The sequence below is a fragment of the Centropristis striata genome, chromosome 3 (assembly GCF_030273125.1).
Source record: "Centropristis striata isolate RG_2023a ecotype Rhode Island chromosome 3, C.striata_1.0, whole genome shotgun sequence".
In the NCBI taxonomy this organism is placed as follows: domain Eukaryota; kingdom Metazoa; phylum Chordata; class Actinopteri; order Perciformes; family Serranidae; genus Centropristis; species Centropristis striata.
This window is the reverse complement of record NC_081519.1, coordinates 44,684,469-44,712,016: the sequence shown is the minus strand read 5'-3', so window position 1 is coordinate 44,712,016 and position 27,548 is coordinate 44,684,469. Positions and strand designations below refer to the sequence as shown.

Genomic DNA, 27,548 nt, shown 5'->3' with positions numbered 1-27,548 from the left:
AATGAAATAATGAGATAAAACAATAACAATTATGACATAAAAAGTTGAAGTCGTGAAATAACAAACTCTTAAAACCAGATAAATGATGTAACACTTCTAAATCTAAAGTTATTTTTTATCTTGGTAAGAACCTAATAATTGTCAGGTCATTATGAGATTTAAAAAAAAAAAGTCAGTTTTTAGATTAAAAAAAGTTGACATAAGGTGATAAAAAAAAGTCATAATTATGAGTTCAAAAGTTTAAATAATGGGATAAAAATTGAAATAATGAGATAAAAAGTCAATTATGACATAAAAAGTTGAAGTCATAGAATAAGAAACTCTTAAAACCAGATAAATGATCCAACACTTCTAACTCTAAAGGTTTTTTTTTATCTTGGTAAGAACAAAATAATTCTTTTTCTAAGTGTTCAACATGCTTATTTCCAGATTTAATAATCTTAATTTAATAAATCTTGTCAAGGTAAATTATCTGTCCATGCAGCAAGATCATTTCCCTCAGATTTACTGTTTGATCTGGTTTTTAAACACCTTTTTATCAGTGAGACTCCAGTATTTTTATAGTTTTGTGTAAATTGTCTCAGCATCATCAACAACATGTTCTCACCTTCTAATATACATCAACAGCACATTTCCTCTCATTTCCTAAACACTTGAGAAATCCAGTTTCTTCTTGTTTAATCTATCTAATAGTTGTGTTTGACTCCTGTCTTGTACTGGAACAAGGATATTGGCAGTTCTCCCTCTCTGAGAGCTCTTGAACATGGTTTCCTCTCTTTACTTTCTGAAGTTTCCCAGCTGGACGCCTCTCCGTCCAGTCACACAGCGGAAGGTGGCCGGCTGGATGTCCCAGTATTTAACAGGGTTGGCGAACAGGCTGATTCCTGTGTAAAGGTTCTTCTTGTCGCTGGGTCGGACGGGACAGAAGTCGTTCACGCCCACACTGCTGATTTTGTTTCCATGGAGGTAAATCACCTAAAGAGAGACACAGAAAGAGAGGATTTAGTCATTTTAAGAGGGTTTTTTAAAGGAATTTTTAAGCTTTCCTCCATCTACAATCTACAACAGGGGTCTCAAACTCAAATTACCACTGGAGGGAGTATCAAAATGACCAAAAAAAAGACACAAAATGACAGGAAAAAACTAAATTACTTAAAAAAAGACACAAAATGAACAAAAAAGAAAAAAATACGAAAAAAAATGACACAAAATGACCGAAAAAGGACAAGAAAATGACTGAAAAAACACTAAATTACTTTAAAAAGACACTAAAGAAATACAAAAAATTACTTAAAAAGACACAAAATTATTAGAGAAAGACACAGAATTACCAAAAAAGACACAAAATTACTAAAAAAAGACACAAAATGACAGAAAAAAAATGTAAATTACTTTAAAAAAGACACAAAATGACAAAAAAAGACACAAAATTACCAAAAAAGGACAAGAAAATGACTGAAAAAACACTAAATTACTTTAAAAAGACACTAAAATACAAAAAATTACTTAAAAAGACACAAAATTATTAGAAAAAGACACATAATTACCAAAAAAGACACAAAATTATTAGAAAAAGACACAGAATTACCAAAAAAAGACACAAAATTACAAAAAAAAGACACAAAATTACAAAAAAAAGACACAAAATGACCAAAAAAGACACAAAAAGACACAAAATTACTAAAGAAAAAAAGACACAATTATTAGAAAAATACACAAAATTACCAAAAAAAACACAAAATTACTAAAAAAAGACAAAATGACTCAAAAACACTAAATTACTTAAAAAAAGACACAAAATTACCCCAAAATACACAAAATTACTAAAAAAGACACAAAATTATTAGAAAAAGACACAAAATTACTTAAAAAAAAGACACGTGTTGTTAAAATAAGCACATAAAGCTATGGTCAGTAGGTAAATTATACTCAAAACAAGATAATTTAGATACTATTGATAGATAGAAGAAGAGAATACTTGGAGAGCTTCATGTTTTTTGCAGTGAATAAGCTTTATTACAAAAGGGACAGATTGGAAAGAGAGAGGAAGACTGCTGAGGGGATTTTTTCTGCTTTGTCAGTAAAGCAACCATGATTGTGACTTCTGTTTTAAAGCTAACTTATGGAAACTCAACATCACAACCTGTTAGAGCAGGAAACAGAGTCTGAATCGGAAAGTCAGGCATCATTTTATAGCTCCAGGTTGCTGAGCTGAAGGAAACTTGTGTATTTCAGACAGCTGACAAGTTGGAATATTTTATTTTAACTAATAACGTTACTGTTCCTGCATGTAAATGGCATTTTAAAGTTGTAAAAATACTTTCTTTTTGCCTGACCTTTGACATGGATTAAACCCTGTTGAGTGTCCAAAAGCTCTAAATCATGACGAGGATAAAATGATAGAACTGGATGTAACCCTCTTATATGTTATATTTGCAACATTTAAAACTTTATTGAGCATGATTAAAAAAAAGATTCAAAATCACATTTTATGTTGGACTAAAGGACTAAAAAAGACACAAAATGACTAAAAAAAGACACAAAATGACTAAAAAAAGACTAAAAACAGACACAAAATGACTAAAAAAAAGGACAAAAGGGCACAAAATGACTAAAAACAGACAAAATGACCAAAAAAAAGACACAATATGACTAAAAACAGACACAAAATGACCAAAAAAAGACATAAAATGACTAATAAAAAAGACACAAAATGACTAAAAAAAGACACAAAATGACTTAAAAAAAAGGACAAAAAGACACTAAATGACTTAAAACAGACAGAAAATGACCAAAAACCCCACAAAATAACTAACAAAGACACAACAAAAGACACTTGTTGAGGTTGTGCTGGGGAAAAAAAACCAACCAACATGGTATTTAAACCTGTTTTAAGTGGTGAATAGAGGCAGGATGGACTAAAGAGAACAGAACTCCAGAGAGTTGAGCCAGATTTAGTCGTATAAAAGCAGATTGGTGCAGCTGCTGTAGCAGACGTTTGTGGTAAAAAGTAACAGATGTTGATTTCTGTTTTGTTCTTCACCAGCGTAGAAAACAAAGAGTGACGTGATTAGTTTTCTCTGCAGGGAGTCTCCGTGTTAGAGCAGGTGAAGAACATCTGGAAGGAGCTCGGAGGGAAACAGCTGTTCCCTTACACTGACACAAGATATTTAACCCTTTGATGCTCAACATATAAACACCTTCTAATGACCAACATGGGGCAAAAATCACCTTGGGCATTAGAAGAGTAGTGATTAAAAAAAGGTTTTTATTCAAAAAGTAAGAAATGAAAACAACACATTAGGATGTATGATGATCAAAAACAAGTTATTTGAGGAAATCCTGAAACACTGAAAGATTAAATTAATTTATTTCAAAGATATAGAATATAAAAACTTAGTCGGGTCACTTTAGCCCAGTAGTTCTCAACCTTTATGAGTCGCGACCCCCAATTTAACATGCATGTTATCTGCGACCCCCGCTCACTGAACAGATTCTCACATGCACAGTTCAGATCACCCAAAAAAGAAACAAAATGACCAAAAAAAGGAAACAAAACGACCAAAAAAGACACAAAATGACCCAAAAGTGAAACAAAATTACAAAAAAAGACACAAAATGACCCAAAAGTGAAACAAAATTACAAAAAAAGACACAAAATGACTAAAAAGACACAAAATGACCAAAAAAAGGAAACAAAATGACCAAAAAAGACACCAATTGACCACAAAATGATCCAAAAAAGACACAAAATGACAAGAAAAGACAAAATGACAACAAAAAAAAACACAAAATGACCAAAAAAAAAGACATTAAGTGACCGAAAAGACCCCCAGAAACCATCTCGCGACCCCAATTGGGGTCCCGACCCCAAGGTTGAGAATAGCTGCTTTAGACCATGTTGTGCATCAAAGGGTTAATTAAGTGTGATGGGGGTCCTCCCTGTGGAGGTTTTATGGGGACCTGGGATCAGCTGAAGGGTCTAATAGGAGCTCTGAGCTCATAGCTTATTGTTTTGCCTTCTGCACGTTTGTCTTTGAAAGGTCTGTGTCCAGTTCAGAGGTGGTCCAGGGAATTCTTAGTGTAACTTTACATAAAGAGAAAAAACCTTCTTCCCAAGCTGTCTGACTTTCAGAAAACAGAAATGTTCAGTGTTTCCACTAGAGTTTTTTTTAGCAGTGGTGCTGCTGTGTCTGTGTCCATGAGCAGTGTGTCCAACTCCTCAGTAAGGAAAGCAGCTATTGGCTCCTAAAAGTCGCTAGAAGTCGCTAAATGACATCATCGCCTAATTTGCATAATTTACCATGTGCCTGTACTTTTAATGGGCGCTGTAGGACAGGAATAACGTTGTGGGGAAGACAAAAAGTGAGTAAAAGCACCATAAATATGTTTAGATCTGATAGTGAACTGTCTCCTGTCACAGTCCAACCCTCCTCCTTAATCCTTCAGGCCTCAGGACTAAAGGACCAACAGAGACTGTAAACCAGCCAGCAGACGCTAAGGGGTTAACATCCCCTCCGGCTCTGCAGCTGGGAGAGACTGCTGCAGGAGGACTGTGCAGCTTCGACTCGTTCTTACTCTTCTTAACGAGCCTCCGGCCCCCGTGGCTCGTTAAGAAGAGCCTCCGGCCCCCGTGGCTCGTTAAGAAGAGCCTCCGACCCCTGCGGCTCATTAAGAAGAGCCTCCGGCCCCCACGGCTCGTTAAGAAGAGCCTCCGGCCCCCGCGGCTCGTTAAGAAGAGCCTCCGACCCCCGCAGCTCCTTAAGAAGAGCCTCCGACCCCCGTGGCTCGTTAAGAAGAGCCTCCGACCCCCGCGACTCCTTAAGAAGAGCCTCCGACCCCCGTGGCTCGTTAAGAAGAGCCTCCGACCCCCGCGACTCCTTAAGAAGAGCCTCCGACCCCCGTGGCTCGTTAAGAAGAGCCTCCGACCCCCGCGACTCCTTAAGAAGAGCCTCCGGCCCCGCGGCTCGTTAAGAAGAGCCTCCGACCCCCGCGACTCCTTAAGAAGAGCCTCCGACCCCCGTGGCTCGTTAAGAAGAGCCTCCGACCCCCGCGACTCCTTAAGAAGAGCCTCCGACCCCCGTGGCTCGTTAAGAAGAGCCTCCGACCCCCGCGACTCCTTAAGAAGAGCCTCCGGCCCCGCGGCTCGTTAAGAAGAGCCTCCGGCCCCCGCGGCTCGTTAAGAAGAAAAATCGCTGTAATTGTCGCTTTTTTGAAAAATAGTCGCTAGGGCTGTCCCTGTCCGGCCCGCGTAAGGTTACCAGAACATTAGAAATCAATACAACCACGGTGCTTTTATTTTGAAGGCGATGTACATACATGCATGCATGTGCACCTGCACATTAACAATAATAGTTACCTTGTTTCCTTATCAAAAACACTTATTGCTTTTTGCATATAGTCAATAAATTGCTTTACACAAACATGCTTTATATTGTTTTTGTGGTTTGAACGTATGTTGTGTTTAAAATAGATGGAAAAATTAAAAAATGATTGGAGTTTTAACTATTTTTTACTTTCATATTTGAGTTACTCCACATTAACAGTCATGTATTCTTACCAGCAGCAGCTCAAAACCAGATAGTTTACTGCATTTCTTTTGGTGCGCTCCTCCGCAACCTTCATAGTTTCTCATGTGGCCCCTTAGGAAAATGAATTGCCCACCCCTGCTCTAGGGGTCTGAAAAGTTGCTACAAAAGCAACTGAAAACAAGTAGAAAATAACATTGTGTGTTGTTGAGCTCACACAGTGCCAGTAGGAATCATTAGTGGAGCATTGATACTAATGATCAGCAGTGGTGCACGTCATTCAATAAAACAATTACAGAAGGTAAAACGATGAATGTCGGGGGAAACACTGATGTAAATAGAAGCTGTTGAAACTGTTTGTTGACATCAACAACTGTATCTGATCTCACCTGGAGGTATCTCAGCGTGTTGAGGCTCGGTGGGACTTTCCTCAGACGGTTGTTGTCCATGTGGATCTCTCGGACGCTCTGGATGCTGGCGAAGCTGCCGTTCTCTACCGACTTGATCTGGTTAAAACCCAATCCTAGTCTGCAACAACACCAGAACACAGTTGACAGATATAATATTACCTCTTTTAGATTGAGATCATCAAGTCTGCAGGAATCAAAAACAGATTTACACATCAAATGAACCAACTTCTAACTGACGTAAATAAACAGCCACTGCATGGTGGAGGGATTTAAAAAACTTAACTTCTGAATTGTTGATTTTTGTTTTGTTTTTGTTCAAAGCGGACATCTCACAAATTGTGTTATATAAAGTCTTAATTAACTAATTGTATTAACGTATACGGAAAACATTAGGGCTGCAACTAACAATTATTTTCGTTATCGATTAATCTGTCGATTATTTAAACGATAAATTGATTAGTTGTTTGGTCAATAAAATGTTGAAAAATATCAATCATCGTTTCCCAAACCACAAAATGACAAAAAAAGATGCAAAAAAAAAAGACACAAAATGACCAAAAAAAGACACAAAGTGACACAAAATGTAAAAAAAGACACAAAATGTAAAAAAAGACACAAAATGACTAAAAAAAGACACAAAAATGACTAAAAAAAGACACAAAATGACCAAAAAAAGACACAAAGTGACACAAAATGTAAAAAAAGACACAAAATGACTAAAAAAAGACACAAAAATGACTAAAAAAAAATACACAAAATGACCAAAAAAAGACATAAAATGTATAAAAATATCAATGAGTGTTCCCAAACCACAAGATGACGTCCTCAAATCTCTTGTTTTGTCCACAAACCAAAGAGATGTTCAGTTTATTGTCATAAAGGAACAAAGAAACCAGAAATATTCACATTGAAGAAGCTGAAATCAGAGAATTTGGACTTATTGTCTTTAAAAAAAACTCCTCAAACCAATTATTAGATTATCAAAATAGTTGATGATTAATTTAATAATCGATTATTGTTCCATTAATTGTTGCAGCTCTAAAAGAAATATAACACTGAGTTCTGAAGAAGATTCTGATTAATTTGAGCAACAGTCTGTTTCTGAGTGTAAATAGTGTTTGTGGTTTTCACCTCTGCAGGTTTTTATATCTGATGAAGTCTTCTACTTCCACCTTAGCGATCTTGTTGTAGTCGAGGCTGAGCTCAGTGATGGAGGACGGGAGGTCTGACAGACACACAACACAGCAAACACAGTTTACACCTCATTCAGTTCACTATATTTACTATTTATAGTAGATCTGTGTGACATGGATCTGTTTAGATCATTGAGTGATGTTTTACCTTTTGGAATAGCGGTTAGCTTGGCCTCTGCTATCCCGATGTAGAGCGTCGACAGGCCGTTAAAAGCTCCAAACTCAATCCCACTGTTGGCCAGAGGGTTGGCGCCCAGCTCTGTTGGGACAAAACATCTGGATTCATTATTATTATCGCTCATTTAATAGACTCCTGATGCTCCACAGCAGATAAAACGCATCAGTCTGAAGACCTACCGGCCTTCAGTTTACCGTTCACGGGCCGTCAGAGGTCCAGACGGTCCAAACAGACTGCTGCATTATGCTGTTTGTTAGCCGCGAGCTAACATTAGCTAACAATTAAAGTTGTGTTAATCACAGAAAGCTATTACTTCCTGTTGCTAAACAATGCAGCTTTCAAAATAAGAGCACAGTGTGTTAACCCTTTGATGCACAACATATAAACACCTTCTAATGCACAACATGGGTCAAAAATGACCCTCATTCATTCCCATGTTATTTACTGCTGTATGTTAGAATATCTTTTATTTTTATCACAACAGATCATTATATCCATTTTTCCTTTCATACTTTATGAAGAAAAATTGTGTTTGTATTATTACATCAAGTTTACACACATGGGTCAAAAATCACCTCGAGCATTAAAAGAGTAGTGATACAAAAAAGGGTTTTATTCAAAAAGAAATGAAAACAAAAAATTAGGATGTATGATGATCAAAAACAAGTTATTTGAGGAAAACCTGCAATACTGAAAGATTAAATGAATTTATTACAAAGATATAGAATATAAAACTTAGTCGGGTCACTTTAGACCATGATGTGCATCAAAGGGTTAAATCAACCACAGAATTTACAAGAAGACTGTCAAAATAAGAGGCCTTAAATAAAACATACAAGAATCTTTATTCTCCTTTACAATAATTAATTAAGATATGCAATGATGAGATCAGTGTATATGATGGAATAGTGGCATTAGAATGTGTGAGAGGCTCCAAATTTGGGCTTTTATGAAAAAAAATATCTCCTTTGGGAAAAGTGTTTTGTGAGGTGTTTGCTTACATTAAGCTCTCAAATTGGACCAGATTGATGCATTTTACTTAAACATGTACAACATTTTCTCCTGGTGGGGCCCTCGGACCCCCTAGATAGATACTTTTTACTATTTTCTAATACTCAAGAGTCCTCAAAGTATTATTTTTTGTTTTATTAATTAAAACAATCACATTTTCCATATCTTTTTCTGTATTTTATAATATCGTCAAGAATATAGTTATCGCAAAAATACCCTGAAATATTGTGATAATCTTTTAGAGCCATATCGCCCGGCCCTAGTTCATACATTACTGCTCTCTGGTTCAAGCATAATGTTTGTTTAATTTAATAAACCTGCAGACTTGTCCTTGGCAAAGAGCTGAAGACCCCTGGCCTTCAAAAAAACCCTCAGATTCTTGCTAATGTGATGGAGGAAGCTGGACTCAGGTGTTACCCAGCACGTGGAGCTTCCTCAGGCCTTTGAAGGCGTCCTTCTGGATCCGGTTGATCTTGTTTTCATGGAAGCGGAGCTCGATGACGTTAGGAGGAAGGTTAGCAGGGATCTCCGTCAGCAGGTTGTAGGAGAGGTACAGCAGCCTGAGGTGGGCCATGTTCCTGAAGGCCTTGGGGTGGATCTTTGAGATCTTGTTGTTGATCAGGAACAGACCCTGATGATGGAGAACACAAACACAACACAAAGATTCAAACTGAGGCTCCGTTTCCATGGTGACGGTCTGATCAGAAGACCTAAAGTGGCGTCTCGTCTTCACTTTTTATTTTTTGGAGAGATTATATTAATTATGATATATATTAAAGTGATTTTGACAGAAATATCACAATTTTAAGCTTTATTTTGGTTACTTTTTCTAACGGAAACATTTGTATCCAATGACGTGTTCAAGGAACGTCGGAAAGTTCAAACTCTTTTTACAGTTTCTTTCCACGAAAACTGGATTGTGGATTTTTTTTTTAAAAGAAAAACATACATTTCATGGCAATATTTAAAAAGTAGCAAGTAGTCACACAATGAGAGAAAATAAATCATGTATAAAGGAAACCTAATGCATTGATAATCATTTTATAACTGCACTGTTAGCCCTCTAAGGCTCCGTTTCCATGGTGACGGTCTAACAGAAGACCTAAAGTGGCGTCTCGTCTCCACTTTTTATTCCTGGTTTATTCGAGCGTTTCCAGGAGGAAATCTGCTGATACGGTGATCTAAAGTGTGTGAATGTGATTGTATGCAGCCAGGCGGCATCACTTAAAGCCATAAGAGCATCTTTGGACATGTGGAAGTTTTCACATCACGCATTTTCATCAGCTTCTCCTTCCACAAAGTTCTCCTCCATCACTAGATCTCCCAGGTCTCCTCCAAAGCCCTCTGGCTGGTTTTGGCTTAAAAATAAATACTAAAAAAAGAAACAAAATTATCAAAAAAGACACGGAATGACCATAAAAGACACAAAATGACCCAAAAAAAGACACAAAATGACTGAAAAAAACACTAAATTACTTTAAAAAAGACACAAAATTACCAAAAAAATACACAGAATTACCAAAAGAGACACAAAATTATAAAAAAAGACACAAAATTATTTTTAAAAAAAACACAAAATGATTAAAAAGACACTAAATTACTTAAAAAAGACACAAAATTATTTTAAAAAGACACAAAATCACCAAAAACAGTAATTAAAGGGACCTTCCACACACAACACGGTAAAGTGCCATTCATATAAAACTCACATTAAACTTTCATATCAAGGTGGGGGCCACAAAATATCATCACGAGGGCCGCAATTGGCCCGCGGGCCGCCAGTTTGGGACCCATGATCTAAACGAAAGGCACTTCCCATAAAATATTTTGTCATTTTTACCTGCAAGCATCCTGGTGTAAACGGGGCCTGAGTTTTTGCATTTCCAACCTCAAGAATAAAATCTTGCACACGACATTAAATATGAACACGGTAAGATAAATGAGCCATCTCTGACAACCAAACTCACCTTAAAATGTTTGGTTTTTTTTGCTTTGAACACAATTTTGTTTGTTTATTTCTATAATGACACTTAAAACAAACATTTGATGAGAACTATCCTGCTGCCCCCGCGACCCGGCCCCGGATAAGCGGAGGAAAATGGATGGATGGAATCAATCAAGTTTAAATAAATCCCAGCTGTTCTCAGGTTCAAGTCATCTGCACTATTCAGCTCTTCATCAAGTGTTTGTACAAAGCTGCAGCTTGTTTTCACTGTTTGCCTTGTTACAGCGTGGTATAAATAAAAGGATAAAGAGTTTTAGACCTTGATGTGGTTTATTAGCAGCTGGGGAAACATCGTGTGGATCAAAGACAGAGTCTGGTAGCGTCCCGCCTCCTCAGCTGGACCTTCAGCAGATGGACTGTAATCTCAGAGATCCTCTTATCTCTTAACCCGATGAAGCCAAGTGTATCATATTTGATACATATGTTTTTAAGACCTCTACATCATCAGTGTGATATTTTCTTTTCCTGAAAAACCTGATGAATACATGAATTGATGATTAAAAAAACTGAGCAACAAAAATACCAGATGTAACAAAAATGATTTGCAGGTTCCACTGGTGGATCTGTGATTGCTGCATGAAAACTTCATACCAGCAGATGTATGATTTTGTTTTATATGGAAAAAAATATTTTGTATGTTTGAGGAAAATGTTAAAAGGAAAGTCAAAGTTTTATTTGGTTAAAAATATTAGGTTTTATGTGATTATGTTAGTTCAAGAGAAGCAAATTGTGAGCAACAAATTGCACAAAAAGACCTGATGTATCAAATATGATCCAAATTAAATTCATATATGGAAATTGATATAGAATTTTAAAAAATGTTAGCTGGTTCAACAGACACTCCAGTTTTGAAAATTTTGAATTTTCTGGCAATTATTTCACGGTTCAGGCTTTATAGGGTTAACTCTTATGTGGTCACTTTAAAAGCTACAAGATGCTTTATTGATGTCATTTACTGAGTCTTGAGTCTGAATGTGACTCGTTTCTAGTTCTGGACTAAATCTGCAGTCTGTATTTTGTAGATGGAAGCAGCAGGAAGTAATCAGTGAAACATTAGATCTAATGTCTTGCTCTGAATCTTACACACATGTGAAAACGCTGTTTTATTCTCCGATCTTAAGTACGTTTCCAGACTGATTTACAGACGGAGTCATTTAACATTTCTTGCAGCTCGTCTAGTTCAGGTGCTCGCAGGAGAGATGACTCATTCTTTACTTATTCAGCTTCAGACATGTCTGATGTTTGTCTGTTTTAATATTAACCCTTTGATGCACAACAAGTTTTTATGTTCTTTATCTTTGCAATAAATTAATTTCATCATTCAGTATTGCAGGTTTTCCTCAAATAACTTGTTTTTGATCATCATACATCCTAATTTTTTGTTTTCATTTCTTACTTTTTGAATAAAATCCCTTTTTTGTTTTTACCACTACTCTTCTAAGTCACAAGGTGATTTCTGACCCATGTTGTGCATTAGAAGGTGTTTATATATTTATCAATTTAAAACCTGACAAAGAAGACACAAATATTAACTATCCTAGTTTGTTAAATTGGTGTTTTTCCAATGTAAATTATTATTTGCTGGCTCTAATAAGTCTCAAATGTTAAAATATATGATTTTCCAATGTAATTTGGTGGTTCTAACAACTCTTTTAAAGTTAAACCTTCAAAATAAGACAAACATAGTTACACATATACTCACATTGTTCATTTAGTGAATCACTTTTTGTATCACTACTCTTCTAATGCACAAGGTCATTTTAGACCCATGTGTGGAAACTTGATGTAATAATACAAAAACTATTTTCTTCATAAAGTATGAAAGGAAAAATGGATATAATGATCTGTTGTAATAAAATAAAAGATATTCAAACACACAGCAGCATTAATAACATGGAGAATGAATGAGGGTCATTTAGACCATGTTGTGCATTAGAAGGTGTTTATATGTTGAACATCAAAGGGTTAATAAAACTGTTGTAGTGTTCATGAATGAGTCCTGAAGTTTCTCTTACGTGAAGCTTGTGGAGACCTTTGAAGTCGTTCTCCTTGATCTCGGTGATGTCGTTGTTCTGGAGGTCCAGCAGCACCGTGTCTTCAGGGATCTTGTCAGGAACGGAGATCTGACCTGTCGGCACAAACACAAACCTCTGATTCAGCAATTATTTTATTATCTTGGAGCCTGAACACAGTGGTGAAGAAATGAGAGAATATTTGTACAACATCAGATCTCGTTTAGTTTGTAGCCTTGATGAGGATGTTCTGCTCGGTTGGCACTAGAGCATCACATACATGGCATTTCTGGAATTTGTTCCAGATGTTTTTGCATATTGTTGTGTAGCTTTAAATAACTAAACAGACACACAAACTGAACTACTGTCATCATGAAACGTATCCATGCTCTGGATTGTTTCTTCCTCTCGGCCGTGACTCCTCCTTCTTTCTATCTTTCCACCAATGTCGACACGAGTTTGACGTCTGAGTTTTGAATGTGCAACTGTCAGGAAAAACATGCTGCCATTGATAAAAACATTTTTAAAAGAATTGATAAGCTTGTACAAATCCAATGGATCGAACAATCTGAAACAACGTCTTCGCCAGTGATGGGCAGTACTGTAATCTGATTACTTTTTTCAAGTAACGAGTAAAGTAAGGGTAGTAATTAGATTACTGTAACTTTCCCGCAAGCGGGCCCTAAACCTCCTTATGAACAACATCCAAACCTCCGACGGGCCCTAAACCTCCTGATGATGCAAGTCATTTTCAGGATACCTTGAGAGAGAATATGCCTGTTTAATTTGATTCAGTTTTATATGATGGAATATGCAGAAAGAATAGAATCAGGCTGAAAGGTTTGTTGCTTTATAGCGTATCCAGGTTGTGCATCATGTTTTTGAAAAGTAACTAAGTAAAGTAATTAACATAACAAATTACTTTTTAAAATGAGTAATCAGTAAAGTAACTGGATTACATTCTTGGAGCAGTAATCAGTAACTAATTACTATTTCTAAGTAACTTGACCAACACTGGTCTTCAGTGAAACAAGTTCTCATTCAGAACACCAAACTTAGACGGATGATCTTGTTTCAAGGTTTTATCAGTGTCAGGGTTGGTACGGCTGCTTGAAATCCTTGAACATGCTTGAATTTAAATGTTGTATTTTCAAGGATTTTGGATAAAGTGCTTGTAAATGCTTGGAATTCTTCCTGTATTTCTCTTCAATCTGACTATATCCATCTGTAGACTATAGATAATCACATGTTAATGTAAAATAATGAGTATCTATCTGAATGAAGAGCGTTCCTCCTAAAAGTGTAACACCATCTCTGTTGGTTTGGTTCAGTGAAATCTCCCCTTTTAGTCTGTAAGAACTCATCTGAAACATGCAGCTTACAACAGATGAAGATACTGGAAAAGCTGGAAAATGGACCTGGAAAGTCCTTGAAAAATGGTTTAACCCTATAAAGTCAAGTGTATCATATTAGATACAGTAATTTTTGAGACCTCTACATCATCAAAAACCTGATGTATACATGTGTTGAAGATAAACAAACTGAGCAACAAATTGCACAAAAATACCGGATGTAGCAAAAATGATATGCAGGTTCCACGAGTGGATCAGTCATTGCTGCATTAAAAAACTTCATATCAGCAGATGTATGATGTTGTGTTATATGGAAAAAATATGTATTTTGCATGTTTGAGGAAAAAGGAAAAGTTAAAAATGTTGTTGTTTGATGTTTTTGTTAGTTCAAGAAAAACAAACTGTGAGCAACAAATTGCACAAAAAGACCTGATGTATCAAATATGATACAAATTAGAATTCATATATGCAATTTTTTTTTTAAATTCGTCAGCAGGTTAATAAGCACTCGGTTTAAAAAAAAAATGAATTTTCTGGCAATTATTTCATGGTTCAGGCTTTATAGGGTTAATTAGACCACTGCTAAGTGTAGGAAGCCTGCAGTGTTCTAACAGTAGCAGTGATGGAGAAGTGTTGGTGTGTTCTCACCCTGGTCGGAGCACTGCACCACTCTGGGCGAGCAATGGCAACCAGACGGACAGTTCTCATCTTCATAATCATCATCATCATCATCGTCGTGGTCGTCGTCGTCGTCCTCTTCATCGCTGGCGTCGGCCATCATGACGTCGTAGTTCTTCATGAAGTCCATGACATTGATTGGCTGGTAGGGTTTGGCGTTGCCTAGCGCCAGCAGGCAGAGCAGCAAGAAGATCCTCATGGTTTATAGGAACCGTTCAGGGAGCTGAGGAGAGACACGTTACATCAGCTCTGAGACCAACAGACGGGGCTAGACCGTGATGTCACGCCACTCTAATACTTTCTGTTTGTTTGTTTTTCCTGCACTTTTATTCCAACGTCAGCAGAGCAGACATGCTGTCCTTTACCTCAGCTGACTGACACATGAATGAGCCTCTGTCACTGTGTATACAAGCAATGATGCTGAGATGCTTCCAGTTTCAGTAACTGTCACATGTATAACAGCACCTCTTAAGGTGTTTCAATACCTGGGATCAGGCGCCCAAACGCCCCTAATCTGAATATGAGGGTCTTTTATCAGGACTTCTTTAGTCCCTGTAGAAGAGCAGGGTCTTTATTCTCCCCTGAAAACAGCCTGGTTGCTGATTGGATAGAACACTAAGCAGGATGTGACGTAGTACTGGACGCCACAACAACACGCAACATTTGTAAAAGCTGGTGAAGCAGTGTTGGCAACTTATCAACTAAGACACAAAATGACCCAAAAAAAGACACAAAATGACTGCAAAAACACTAAATTACTTAAAAAAGACACAAAATTATTAAAAAAAGACACAAAATTACCATTATTATTATTATTTTTTTAAACGTCGTCATAGAAACAAGTGAAACAAAGGGACCTTCTACACACAACACGGTAAAAAACTCACATTAAACTTTCATATCAAGGTGGGGGCCACAAAATATTATCACGAGGGCCACAATTGGCCCGCGGGCCGCCAGTTTGAGACCCCTGCCCCAAAGGAAAGACAGCTAAAGAGAAGGAGTTGACAACATCTATTAGTTTTTCTCTTGATGTTGGTGTCGTTTTAAGAGGACCTCTGAAGCTTCTTCACTGTGTCCATATAAACAAACTCCCCGTCCTTCTAATGCAGCTTCACATGAACATCTGCTGGAGGTTTGAGACCCGACCACATCAAGGACCCCCCCAAGACATCACAAGGAGAATAAAGAATATTGGAAAACAAGACGAAACAAAACAGTGGTACCACATGAAGAGACTTCACCTTTATGATCCTGGATGGATTCTTCTACTGGCCCATGAGGAACCTTTAAGATCTGGTTGGGCTTTAGTTGAACCAATGGTGCAGCCTCCACAGCTTCAATACAAGGGTTGAATTAAAAACTGAACCGAACAGGACCCTAAAATCAGAAGTCTAATGGAATCATGGATTTGGAGGATTGTAATGAGCCCTCTTTTAATATGCAATAAAGTTTTATATCTAATAAACTGATCACACTTTGTATAAACATTGCAATCAGAGAAATAACCAGTTAATAGTCCAGTTATAGTTTTAAAATAAATGTAGTGAAGTAAAAAGTAGCATGACATGTAAATACGCAAAGTACAAGTTAACATGGATGATAGAAACATAATTATCTGAAAACTTAAATGAATTAAGCTGCATCCAAAATGTTCGTACTAACGTATCCTTCAGTATAAAACAATATGTTTTAAAACAATATATGTTTTGTGTGTCTGAAACCATAATAATAAACCAATAGTACGCAAATTTTATACTATTTCTGGTGAAATATCAGCATAAATCTCCCAGTCGTGAAGGTAACGTTCCTAACAGGCAATGACGGACATCAATCATTTTATTTTGATGTAGCAGTCAGTTCAGTTTGACTGAAATTAAGCTTTTTTAAGAAAACACAGCTACCATGTCAGCTCTGTAACAAGATGCAGAACCAGTTAGACTGCGGTTCTTTTTTTGTAACAGCAAAGTTTCCTACAGACATGAATAAAAAACCCATGAGGTTCAATATGCAGAGATGGTGGAGCTGTTAGAGCTGAGGTTATTTATCCTGAACAGACAAGGAGGTTCTCAGGAAATGATGGAATTACAGTTCAGTGCATCCGGAAACAAACATGCTACTGTTTATTTACACAAAAGTATGTTCACCAATGTAACGCCCGGCAATGTAATAATCACACAAACGTAATAAAAATATGCAGCTTTTAATGCAATAATCCCTCAAACGTAATACATTTTCCACAAACGTAAAAGCTGCTGCTACTACAAACGTAACACAAGATTTCCTACAAATGTAATCACGCAAAGAATAATGGCTGTTGTGGTTGTTGTTGTTGTTTGTTTGCCTATACACACACTACTAATACTAACCGAGGGTGCAAAATTAATAGTTATTACATTTGTGGGAAATCTTGTGTTACTTTTGTAGTAGGCAGCAGCTTTTAGGTTTGTGGGATTATTGCATTAAAAGATGCAGATTTTTAATACGTTTGCATTAAAAGCTGCAGATTTTCATTATGTTAGCAGGCGTTCCAGAGCAATAGTTGACATATTGAGTCAGTAGCTTGTGATGTTGGTGTTTTAAAGAGGTATAAACCTGCAGTAATCATTATCTTTCACCTCAGATCCTCTCCACTGTTTTTCATGCTCCAGATGAGTTTGGGAGCCCTGAAATGATCCTGAGTTGGGAAGCGTTGCTAGCAGCGTGCGTGGTGAAAGGGCACACAGAGTTCCTGCAGCGATCGCTTTCACTAAGTGCTGCTGGTTTTTCTATCACTGTTTCCATGAAAAGCTGCTCTGGAAATGAGTTCCTGCAGCCAAGCTAAATATTTCTCCAGCTCTCACCTATTGAGCATCTGTGGTGATTCACAGAGTGATGGATGTATCTTCCTCTGTTACTGCTGCTGTCTGGTTGCGTGCTTCTGCTGATCCTGATGGATTGTGAAGCCTTCAGTCTTCCCACAGCTATGTGGTCTATGTGGTGGTGGTCTAGCATCCTGCTGCAGCAGCACTTCCTGCTCAAACCCCTTCCCCGCTCACAGACCCTCTTTTTCTTCCACATGTGCACATTTAGCACAAAAGAACCAGGCTGTTTTCTTGATGTGTGTTTTGCAGCTTGGTGGTTTTTCTGCTTTAACAACTTGGCACTAAGTGACAGATAATTATCCTGTTTATTGTGTTTTACTGTCGGTTAATCAAGCGAGAGAGCCTTAAAAACCCAAGCAGTAAATCTGAGTTTACTCCCACAGACTTGAGAAGGTGAAGAGCTTTAGATTACAGATTGATTTATAGTCACTTCTTAGAGGTTTGCATATCATAAAACATTTAAATTAAAGGGTCTTCAGCAGCTTTTATCCCCTCTGATCCCTGCTGTCTCCATCTACTAGTGATTATTCTCAGGATTAAAATATTCATTTACTTATTTTTTATATTATAGGGTTTAGTCTATAAAATGTCCATCAGAAAAATACTAAATAATGTCCATCCCAGAGAAACAAATCTCTAGACGACATGTTGTGTTCAAACAGCCGTCAAAAATCCAAAACATTCAGTTAACAGTGACATAAAGCAGAGAAACAGCAAGTCATCACATTGGGAAAGATAGAATCAATATTTGGTTTGTCAGAACTAGTGTGACAAATGACAAAAGCTTTGTACTAAATGTAGAAGCTTTGTGGTGATTCAGACTCTCATGTGTTTGTATTTACGGTTTGTAATCAACTGTTCCCATGAAAAGTTAGTTTACATTCTTCTTTAAATGAGACCAAACCATTAAACGTGATCTTCCTGCAGATTTTGGCCTTATTTAGTTTATCTACGAGGTGAATCACAGACCAAAGAACATTCCTCTGGAATTAATCCTGTTGTGCTCTAAAATTTCAGTGCAAATCAAACTCACTCAGAAATAAGTGTTTTTAAATATTCTCCTCCAAAATACACCAATATTTCCCGCAATATAGATCCAAAACAACCGATGAAACTAAAACATTCACACTAATATCTGCAGCCGAGTTCATCTAACGTCTCTGGAATCACTTCAGCACCTTCAAACCTCTCAAATCCGCCAGATTTGCTTCAAATTTGTCAACTTCCTCTGTATTAATATCAGTCTGTCCATACATCACATGCATGGCTCCTTTTTCTCTCCACAAACACTCGGCTAGCAGTCAGATTTTACATTTTTTCAAATTAACAAAGTATAAAGCTGCCAGGAAGCCAAAATACAAACAAAAGACACAGGTTTCTATGGAAATCTACCTTCTTTTTTTCTTTTTTTACTATTTATACACACAAAAACAGCAGAAAAAATAATAGATAAATAAAACTATAAAACAGTCATGTTCAGTATATTCTTATTATATATATATATATTATTATATATTATATATTATATATATACTTATTATATTATTATATTATATATTATATAAAGCTGCCAGGAACCCAAAACACACAGGTTTCTATGGAAATGTACCTTCTTTATTTACTATTTATACACACAAAAACTATAACCATGAAACTATTTGCATGTAAATTGAAAATGGTAATAATAGTTTTCATTGTGGAAAGAAAACTCACATTTTAAAAATGCTATAGAAACATAAATGGCACTTTAACTGACTTTCTCAGCTTGTCTGTTATATAAATAGAGTTATTACTGTAAATAAAACATGTTGAGTATATTCTCAGTGAATAGATGGACTCCAGGAGGTTAATGCATGCAGCAGAAGTTTAATAAACTGATCTAAACTCTTCAGACATGTAGTGGGAAATGTACCTTCTTTTTTCTTTTTTTCTTTTTTTAACTATTTATACACACAAAACAGCAGAAAAAACTAAACTATAAAACAGTCTATTTGCATGCAAATTGAAAATAGTAATAGTAGTTTTCATTGTAGAAAGAAAACTCACATTTTAAAAATGGTCTAGAAACATAAATGGCACTTTAAATAAAACATGTTGAGTATATTCTGAATGAATAGATGGACTCCAGGAGGTTAATGCATACAGCAGAAGTTTAATAAACTGATCTAAACTGTAAATATGAAGTAGTTAGTGTTAGTTGTAGTAGCAGCAGTAGTTGTAGTTAGTGTTGGTCCTACCTCAGCGTCAGGTGAGTTAGTGTCCTGGTTTAAACCCCACAGAGAGCAGAGCAGCAGCAGCTCCAGCTGGAAGCCTCAGACTTGATCCTCACTCAATACATTCCCACAGAACCAAGAACAGCATCACCCTCTCTCTCTCTGCAGAACAAAAGCCAACCTACTGCCCCCAGAAGAGGAGAGAACAGCCCCACCGACGGGAGGCAGCTGACAGGGTGAGAGGTTGAGTCTCTGCTCTCACTAATGATCACTGCGTCTGAACGTCTGGAGGCTTGTTACATCTTTAGTCATGAGCTTTTCATCAGAGGCTTTGAAGTGATGCCAGCACCGTTAGCACCGTTAGCATCGTTAGCTTCACACTCCTCAGGTCTTCATATAGAACAGACTGGTGGGTCTGTCACCTCCATCCCTGAGATACCTTACACCAACAGGAAGGGTTACCACTCTAAGGCCTGTACCTTACCCTAACCTGGGTAACATGTTGGTAACCTGTTGGTAACCTGTTGGTAACCTGGGTAACCTCTTGGTAACCTGTTGGTAACCTGGGTAACCTGTTGGTAACATGGGTAACCTGTTGGTAACCTTGGTAACCTGGGTAACCTCTTGGTAACCTGTTGGTAACCTGGGTAACCTGTTGGTAACTTTGGTAACCTGTTGGTAACCTGGGTAACATGTTGGTAAGCTGTTGGTAACCTGTTGGTAACCTGGGTAACCTGTTGGTAACCTGGGTAACCTGTTGGTAACCTGGGTAACATGTTGGTAACCTGTTGGTAACCTGGGTAACCTGTTGGTAACCTGGGTAACATGTTGGTAACCTGTTGGTAACCTGTTGGTAACCTGGGTAACCTGTTGGTAACCTGGGTAACCTGTTGGTAACCTGTTGGTAACCTGGGTAGCCTGTTGGTAACCTGGGTAACATGTTGGTAACCTGTTGGTAACCTGGGTAACCTGTTGGTAACCTGGGTAACCTGTTGGTAACCTGTTGGTAACCTGGGTAACCTGTTGGTAACCTGGGTAACCTGTTGGTAACCTGGGTAACATGTTGGTAACCTGTTGGTAACCTGGGTAACCTGTTGGTAACCTGGGTAACATGTTGGTAACCTGTTGGTAACCTGTTGGTAACCTGGGTAACCTGTTGGTAACCTGGGTAACCTGTTGGTAACCTGTTGGTAACCTGGGTAGCCTGTTGGTAACCTGGGTAACATGTTGGTAACCTGTTGGTAACCTGGGTAACCTGTTGGTAACCTGGGTAACCTGTTGGTAACCTGGGTAACATGTTGGTAACCTGTTGGTAACCTGGGTAACCTGTTGGTAACCTGGGTAACATGTTGGTAACCTGTTGGTAACCTGAGTAACCTGTTGGTAACCTGGGTAACCTGTTGGTAACCTGTTGGTAACCTGGGTAACCTGTTGGTAACCTGGGTAACCTGTTGGTAACCTGTTGGTAACCTGGGTAACCTTTTGGTAACCTGGGTAACCTTTTGGTAACCTGGGTAACCTGTTGGTAACCTGTTGGTAACCTTGGTAACCTGGTAGTGGGACTGTTCAGCTGCTGGTGATGCTTGGGTTCCCTCACCCAATCATCAGGCGTTAGACCAGGGGTCTCAAACTCGCCTTTTGTGGCCCCCACCTTGATATGAAAGTTTAATGTGAGTTTTATATGAATGGCACTTTACCGTGTTGTGTGTGGAAGGTCCCTTTAATTACTGTTTTTTTTTGCAATTTTGTCTTTTTTAAATAATTTTGTATCTTTTTTGTGTAATTTTGTGTCTTTTTTAAGTAATTTAGTTTTTTCTGTCATTTTCTGTCTTTTTTGTCATTTTCTGTCTTTTCTGTCATTTTTTAAGTAATTTAGTGTTTTCCTGTCATTATGTCTTTTTTTAATCATTTTGTGTCTTTTTTTGGTCATTTTGATACTGCCCCAGGTAAAAAATAAATGCATAATTCAATTATCATATGTAATGCACCATGACATAATGCTGCACAACTTCAGACTTCCTTCCCTGTATTGTTAGGGTCCATTCATACCAACTGTATGTATGGGTGAAATTATGAATATCAAGGAAACTTTACATCAATCTGATGGTCATAAAGATCATAAATCAAGGCTCCAGCATTAAAATATGTTTTTTAAATCATTTGTGGTGCAGCATTTGGGAGAACTGTTTATTGTTATTGTTTTCAAATTCTCATCATCTTCAGCAGCTCCAGCTTCCAAAACACAGTATCACCATGCAGTCAGTCTTTCTGCTCTTGTCTCGTGTGAATGAAGCTGTTATATAACAGACACCTTCGTCTGAACACAAAGACTTTACTTCAACCGAAGGTTCCTGTGTAGAACATTCTTTAAATCAACCAGGGAGCAGCTGTAATATTTCCCCCAGAGCCAATAAAACTGTTCATAACGTTGAAGGATTTGCTGAGACAGACCAGTCTAGAGTCTCCTGACTAAAGGAGGTTTTCTCAGCTTTCTCTTAGATTTCTCTTCTAATTGAAAAGCAAAGACAGAACCAGAGCTGATGCTTTACAACATGGGCCTCAAACTGGCGGCCCGCGGGCCAATTGTGGCCCTCGTGATGATATTTTGTGGCCCCCACCTTGATATGAAAGTTTAATGTGAGTTTTGTATGAATGGCACTTTACCGTGTTGTGTGTGGAAGGTTTACTTTTTTGGTAATTTGATGTCTTTTTTTAAATCATTTTGTGTCTTTTTGGTAATTCTGTGTCTTTTTTTTGGTCATTTTGTTTCTTTTTTAAGTAATTTAGTGTTTTTTCAGTCATTTTGTCTTTTTTGTAATTTTGTATCTTTTTTAAGTAATTTAGTTTTTTTCTGTCATTTTGTGTCTTTTTTTCTAGTAATTTTGTGTCTTTTTGGTCATTTTGTGTCTTTTTAAAAATAATTTTGTGTCTTTTTTTGGTCATTTTGTCTTTTTTGTAATTTTGTGGCTTTTTTGGTCATTTTGTGTCTTTTTTTTTTAGTAATTTTGTGTCTTTTTGGTCATGTTGACAGTTCCTCCAGCGGCCCCCAGGTAATTAGAGTTTGAGACCCCTGGTTTAAAACATCCAGTCCACACGGTTTGTTCTGTGTCGTGTTCTGCATGATGTGTTTCCTAACACGACACAACAGGAAAGCATAAAGGTTTACGTTTGAGTCAGGAATGAGGAATACCTCCCAAGAATGGAAAAGCTAACAGGAGCGTTCTCCCTCAGGCCTTCACGTGTTCTACTGTTCCTTTTTCCATTCTCTGCTGGTATTTTCTGCTGAGCTGAGCTGGAAGAGCTCTCTGAGGCCGACTTATGGCAGAGCCAGACCTTCCAAGTATGCCTGGTCTGGCAGCCACACAAACCCAAATGGGAGCGTGTCTCTGTTCTGGTTTCAATGCATCTTCTCGGTGGGGAAACCATATTTTCCAATCCATCAGAGATCTGGTTAAATGATCATCACATCACAGAGAAGCATGCTGAGCTCTCCCATGTTCTTAAGACTGTATTTAAATGTTTGTTTTGTTGTTCTAAACAGTATTTTCCCTTACTTCACTGTTTAACCTTCCATTGGCTTTCACATTTTTCATCATTAAGGGTGGGAATCTCTCCACACTTTACTCTTCCATTTAATTCTGATTTAGGCCCCGTTTACAAGAGGGTAAAAACGACAAAATATTACTGTATTACTGTAGATGTAAAAATGACTAAAAAGACACAAAATTACCGAAATAGATGTTAAAATGGCTAAAATGACACAAAATGACCAAAAATAGGTGTTAAAATGACCAAAAAAGACGCAAAATGACCAAAAATAGATGTAAAATTACTAAAAAAAATGACACAAAATGACCAAAAATAGATGTAAAAATGGCTAAAAAGACAAAATGACCAAAAATAGGTGTTAAAATGACCAAGAAAGACACAAAATGACCAAAATAGATGTAAAATTACCAAAAAAAGATGTAAAAATGACCAAAAAAGACACAAAATGACCAAAAATAGATGTAAAAATGACAAACCTGGTCAAAAGTCATGGAAAAAAGTATTAGACTACCTTGTTTCTTGTTCATTTTAATGTCTGCTACAACTTAAAGTTAATTTGTTTGGATATCTCGACATTCAACATGGTTTTATTGATAATAACCAAAATCATGATCAATAAAACCATGTTAAATGTCTAGATATCAGCTCTTAAATTAAACTCTTATCAGATATTTTTGTTGTTATCATTATATTTGTCCAAACAAATGAACCTTTAGTTGAACCAGACATTAAAATGAACAAGAAACTGAAGAAAACAAGGAGGTCTAATACTTTTTTTTCCATAACTGTATATACATATACTGGATATATTTATTTTATTTTTAATGTAAACCTGTAAACATCTGTAAAAGTTTAGGCTCTCAATAACTGACATAATATTAATGATAAAGTAACAAAATAATAATCTATCTATAAGAGTGTGGCTGGCTGTTAGGATGCGTTTTAACTGACGGGGCTTTATCACTTCCATATGCTTTAGTTTAGTGTTCTGTATGACGTACAGTATATGAGACTGTGGTCGCATGTAAGCAGCAATAAACACTTCATAGCATCAGTTATGATTCTGGCCTGGATCTGTTTGTTTTAAGTCAGCTGAGTAAAGTCTAATCACTGCTGACTCAACATTTCCCCCCCAAATATATTTATCATCTGAAACGTGTGAGCAGGGACGTCGTTCTGGCCATGGATTCAAAAGGTTCCTGCTTTTAATCAGGAAACAGCATAAAGGGGCTTTTTAGGGCTGTTTCCACTACAGTCCAACACCCAGAATGAGGAGGTCTCACTCGCCCAAACGCCCCTAATCTGAATACGAGCCGTCCTGAGGGGCTTTTATCGGAACTTTTTTAGTCCCTGTAGAAGAGCAGGGCTGTTTTTTCTCCCCTGTAAACAGCCTGGTTGCTGATTGGATAGAACACTAAGCAGGATGTGACGTAGTACTGGACGCCACAACAACACGTAACATTTGTAAAAGCTGTTGAAGCAGTGTTGCCAACTTAGCTACTTTGTTGCTATATTTAGCAACTTTTCAGACCCCTTAGAGACTATTTTTCAAGAAAGCAACTGGAAACAAATCCAGAGACTTTTTCTGGTGTTATTGGAGACTTTTGGAGACTCGTTCTTACTCTTCTTAACGAGCCGCGGGGGCCGGAGGCTCTTCTTAACAAGCCGCGGGGGATGAAGGCTCTTCTTAACAAGCCGTGGGGGCCGGAGGCTCTTCTTAACAAGCCGCGGGGGATGAAGGCTCTTCTTAACAAGCCGCGGGGGCCGGAGGCTCTTCTTAACAAGCCGCGGGGGATGAAGGCTCTTCTTAACAAGCCGTGGGGGCCGGAGGCTCTTCTTAACAAGCCGCGGGGGATGAAGGCTCTTCTTAACAAGCCGCGGGGGCCGGAGGCTCTTCTTAACAAGCCGCGGGGGCCGGAGGCTCTTCTTAACAAGCCGCGGGGGCCGGAGGCTCTTCTTAACGAGCCGTGGGGGCCGGAGGCTCTTCTTAACGAGCTGCCTGTCCCGTGAACGAGTCGAAGCGGCACAGTCCTCCTGCAGCTGTCTCTCCCAGCTGCAGAGCCGGAGGGGATGTTCAATCAAACTTTATTTATATAGCGCTTTTCATACATAGAAATGTAACACAAAGTGTTTTACAAAAAATAAAAATAAAAACAGACAACACACATACACATCTGCACATAGACATACACAAACATAGACTTTAGAACCTTTCAAAACAAGGTTTATAGAAAGTGTATTTCCTAGCTAAATGAATAGCCGCTCAGTTGAAAGACAAAATCTTCAAAATGACATTTTCAAGACATCAGAAACTTTTTATTCTTTACCTTGTCAGTAGTGTGTGACCGTGAAAGACTTTCTGCATGTTTTTTCAATCGAAAATCTAAGTTTAGTTGTTTACCTGAAGAGTGAAACAGACTTGAAAGCTGAAGTGAAACAATCACTTGACTGCTGGTTCATTCCAACAACGAGCCAAGCTGTTACAGTCCATACCAAACACTAACCAGAACACTGTAAGCTGCTATTAACTGATCTTTATACACAAGTTCACATGTATCTTTGTTGTCCTTTTAAAACCTCAGGCTCCCTTTCCAGTTCCTCATTATGAAGCTTCAGAGCAGGGCTGAAACAATACCCTGTTATGAGCCAGATTTTAAGATTAAAGGAACCATTTTCCCAAATGTTGCAGGGATCTAATTAGAACCTTGTGTAAACCTGCTTTCTTTGTTGTGCACTGTACAGACCACTAATCCAACACTATGTCCTGTTGTGTGCATGTTTGTGTGGGAATTAGTGAAGCCTGTTTGTCCAAAAAGAACAAAAGCAACTTATTGTCCTTGCAAAATGTTGAACTTGAGTTTTGAAGACTTTGTCGTGCCGTCATCTTCTGTTCTGAAGGATCTTCTGCATGAAATCCTCATAGTTGTCAGCTGACTCGCCTGCCACAGAGACATTTAATTCAGTAGCTTCAATGGTCCAAAGAGGGGGATTTGGTTTGTGGTGGTGAAAAAATCTATGGCGTAATTGTTGGAATTACAGTATTCAAACTGCAAATTAAATGTTAGAGATTATTTCCTGATGGCCGATGGTCTGCATTCCTGACGGGAGGCGGTCAGGATGTCTCTTCTCTCTCTCAGACTCACATTTTCCAGCCAGTCAGACGTCTGACAGCTCTGGAGCTTGTTGTGTTCTTGTGTTAAGAAGAATTTCCTCCATCTGAGCCTTCGACGGCTTTGAGTCACCGGGGCAACTAGCAGGGCGGCGGTGCCAAGGAGTTGCCTCAGTGCCACAGGAACGTCTCAGAGCCAGGAAACATCTTGTTAGCTTTGACAGGGTCACAACTCTGCTGCTGGAAGAGTTAAAGAGCCAGACACAACAACACACCACTGTTCAACACCTCCACCTGGACCTCACCATGACGTTACATCACCTGGTGACCGTAAATACTCAGCATCCGCTCCACTTCCTTGAATTCTTAGCAGCTCTGGCACCCATGGGTGATTATTATAAACAGTATAAATATTTTTTGTAGTGACGTCTGGTTGGTTTGTGTCCCGTTGGAAGCATCAGTTCAGCGTTCCACTCTTAGTCTCCATCTTGTTTCCGGAAGGGGAGCAGACCATAGACACAAAATGACCAAAAAATTACACAAAATGACCAAAAAATTACACAAAATTACCAAAGAATGACCAAAAAAAGATACAAAATGACACAAAAAAGACACAAAACCACCCATAAATGACCAAAAAAGGACCCAAAATGACCAAAAAAGACACAAAATGACCAAAAAAGGACACAAAAAGACACAAAATCACCAAATGACACAAAACGACCAAAAAATGACACAAAAAAGACACAAAATGACCAATAATTGACACAAAATGACCAAAAATGACACAAAATGACAAAAAAATGACACAAAAAGACACAAAATGACCAATACCTGACACAAAATGACCAAAAATGACACAAAAAAGACACAAAATGACCAATAACTGACACAACATAACACAAAATAGACACAAAATGACCAAAAAATTACAAAATGACACAAAAAAGACACAAAATTACCAATAACTGACACAAAATGATACAAAAAATGACACAAAATGACCAAAAAATAACACAAAAGGACCAAAAAATAACACAAAAGGACCAAAAAATTTGAAGTGCATCTATCAGTGCAGGTCCATTGTGGATCCGGGGATCAGAGCATATGGAGGAGGAGAGGGATCTGATCCCTGACTACTGACTACACCTCAACCTGACTCACTCATGTTAGCATTAGCTGTTAGCATTAACTGATGCTCTACGGTCCTTTAGGTGGTTCTATTGGTCCTTTAGGTGGTTCTTGTGGTCCTTTAGGTGGTTCTTGTGGTCCTTTAGGTGGTTCTAATGGTCCTTTAGGTGGTTCTAATGGTCCTTTAGGTGGTTATATTGGTCCTTTAGGTGGTTCTATTGGTCCTTTAGGTGGTTCTATTGGTCCTTTAGGTGGTTCTTGTGGTCCTTTAGGTGGTTCTAATGGTCCTTTAGGTGGTTATATTGGTCCTTTAGG

At 37.9% G+C, this 27,548-nt stretch overlaps 2 protein-coding genes across 2 annotated transcripts in view; one reads left to right on the top strand and one right to left on the bottom strand.

Annotated features, from left to right (window-relative positions):
* cenpp (centromere protein P) overlaps positions 1–27,548 on the top strand; it is a 161,318-nt gene that overhangs the window by 82,598 nt on the left and 51,172 nt on the right. The window lies entirely within an intron of this gene.
* Positions 532–19,497, bottom strand: aspn (asporin (LRR class 1)). The gene is made up of 8 exons (XM_059329900.1): positions 19,469–19,497; positions 14,338–14,590; positions 12,341–12,453; positions 8,738–8,951; positions 7,280–7,390; positions 7,070–7,163; positions 5,918–6,056; positions 532–975 (listed from the first exon to the last, which is right to left on the bottom strand). The coding sequence occupies exons 2-8, from the start codon at positions 14,564–14,566 to the stop codon at positions 778–780; spliced, it is 1,098 nt and encodes a 365-aa protein (XP_059185883.1). The 5' UTR covers positions 14,567–14,590; positions 19,469–19,497; the 3' UTR covers positions 532–777.

Coding starts and splice junctions, on each gene's coding strand:
- aspn (XM_059329900.1), bottom strand. CDS start 14,566: ATGAGGATCTTCTTGCTGCTCTGCCTGCTGGCGCTAGGCAACGCCAAA. Junction 8,952..12,340: donor AAGGTCTCCACAAGCTTCAC/GTAAGAGAAACT, acceptor CTCCATCATCAG/GGTCTGTTCCTGATCAACAA. Junction 976..5,917: donor ACACGCTGAGATACCTCCAG/GTGAGATCAGAT, acceptor GTCTCTCTTTAG/GTGATTTACCTCCATGGAAA.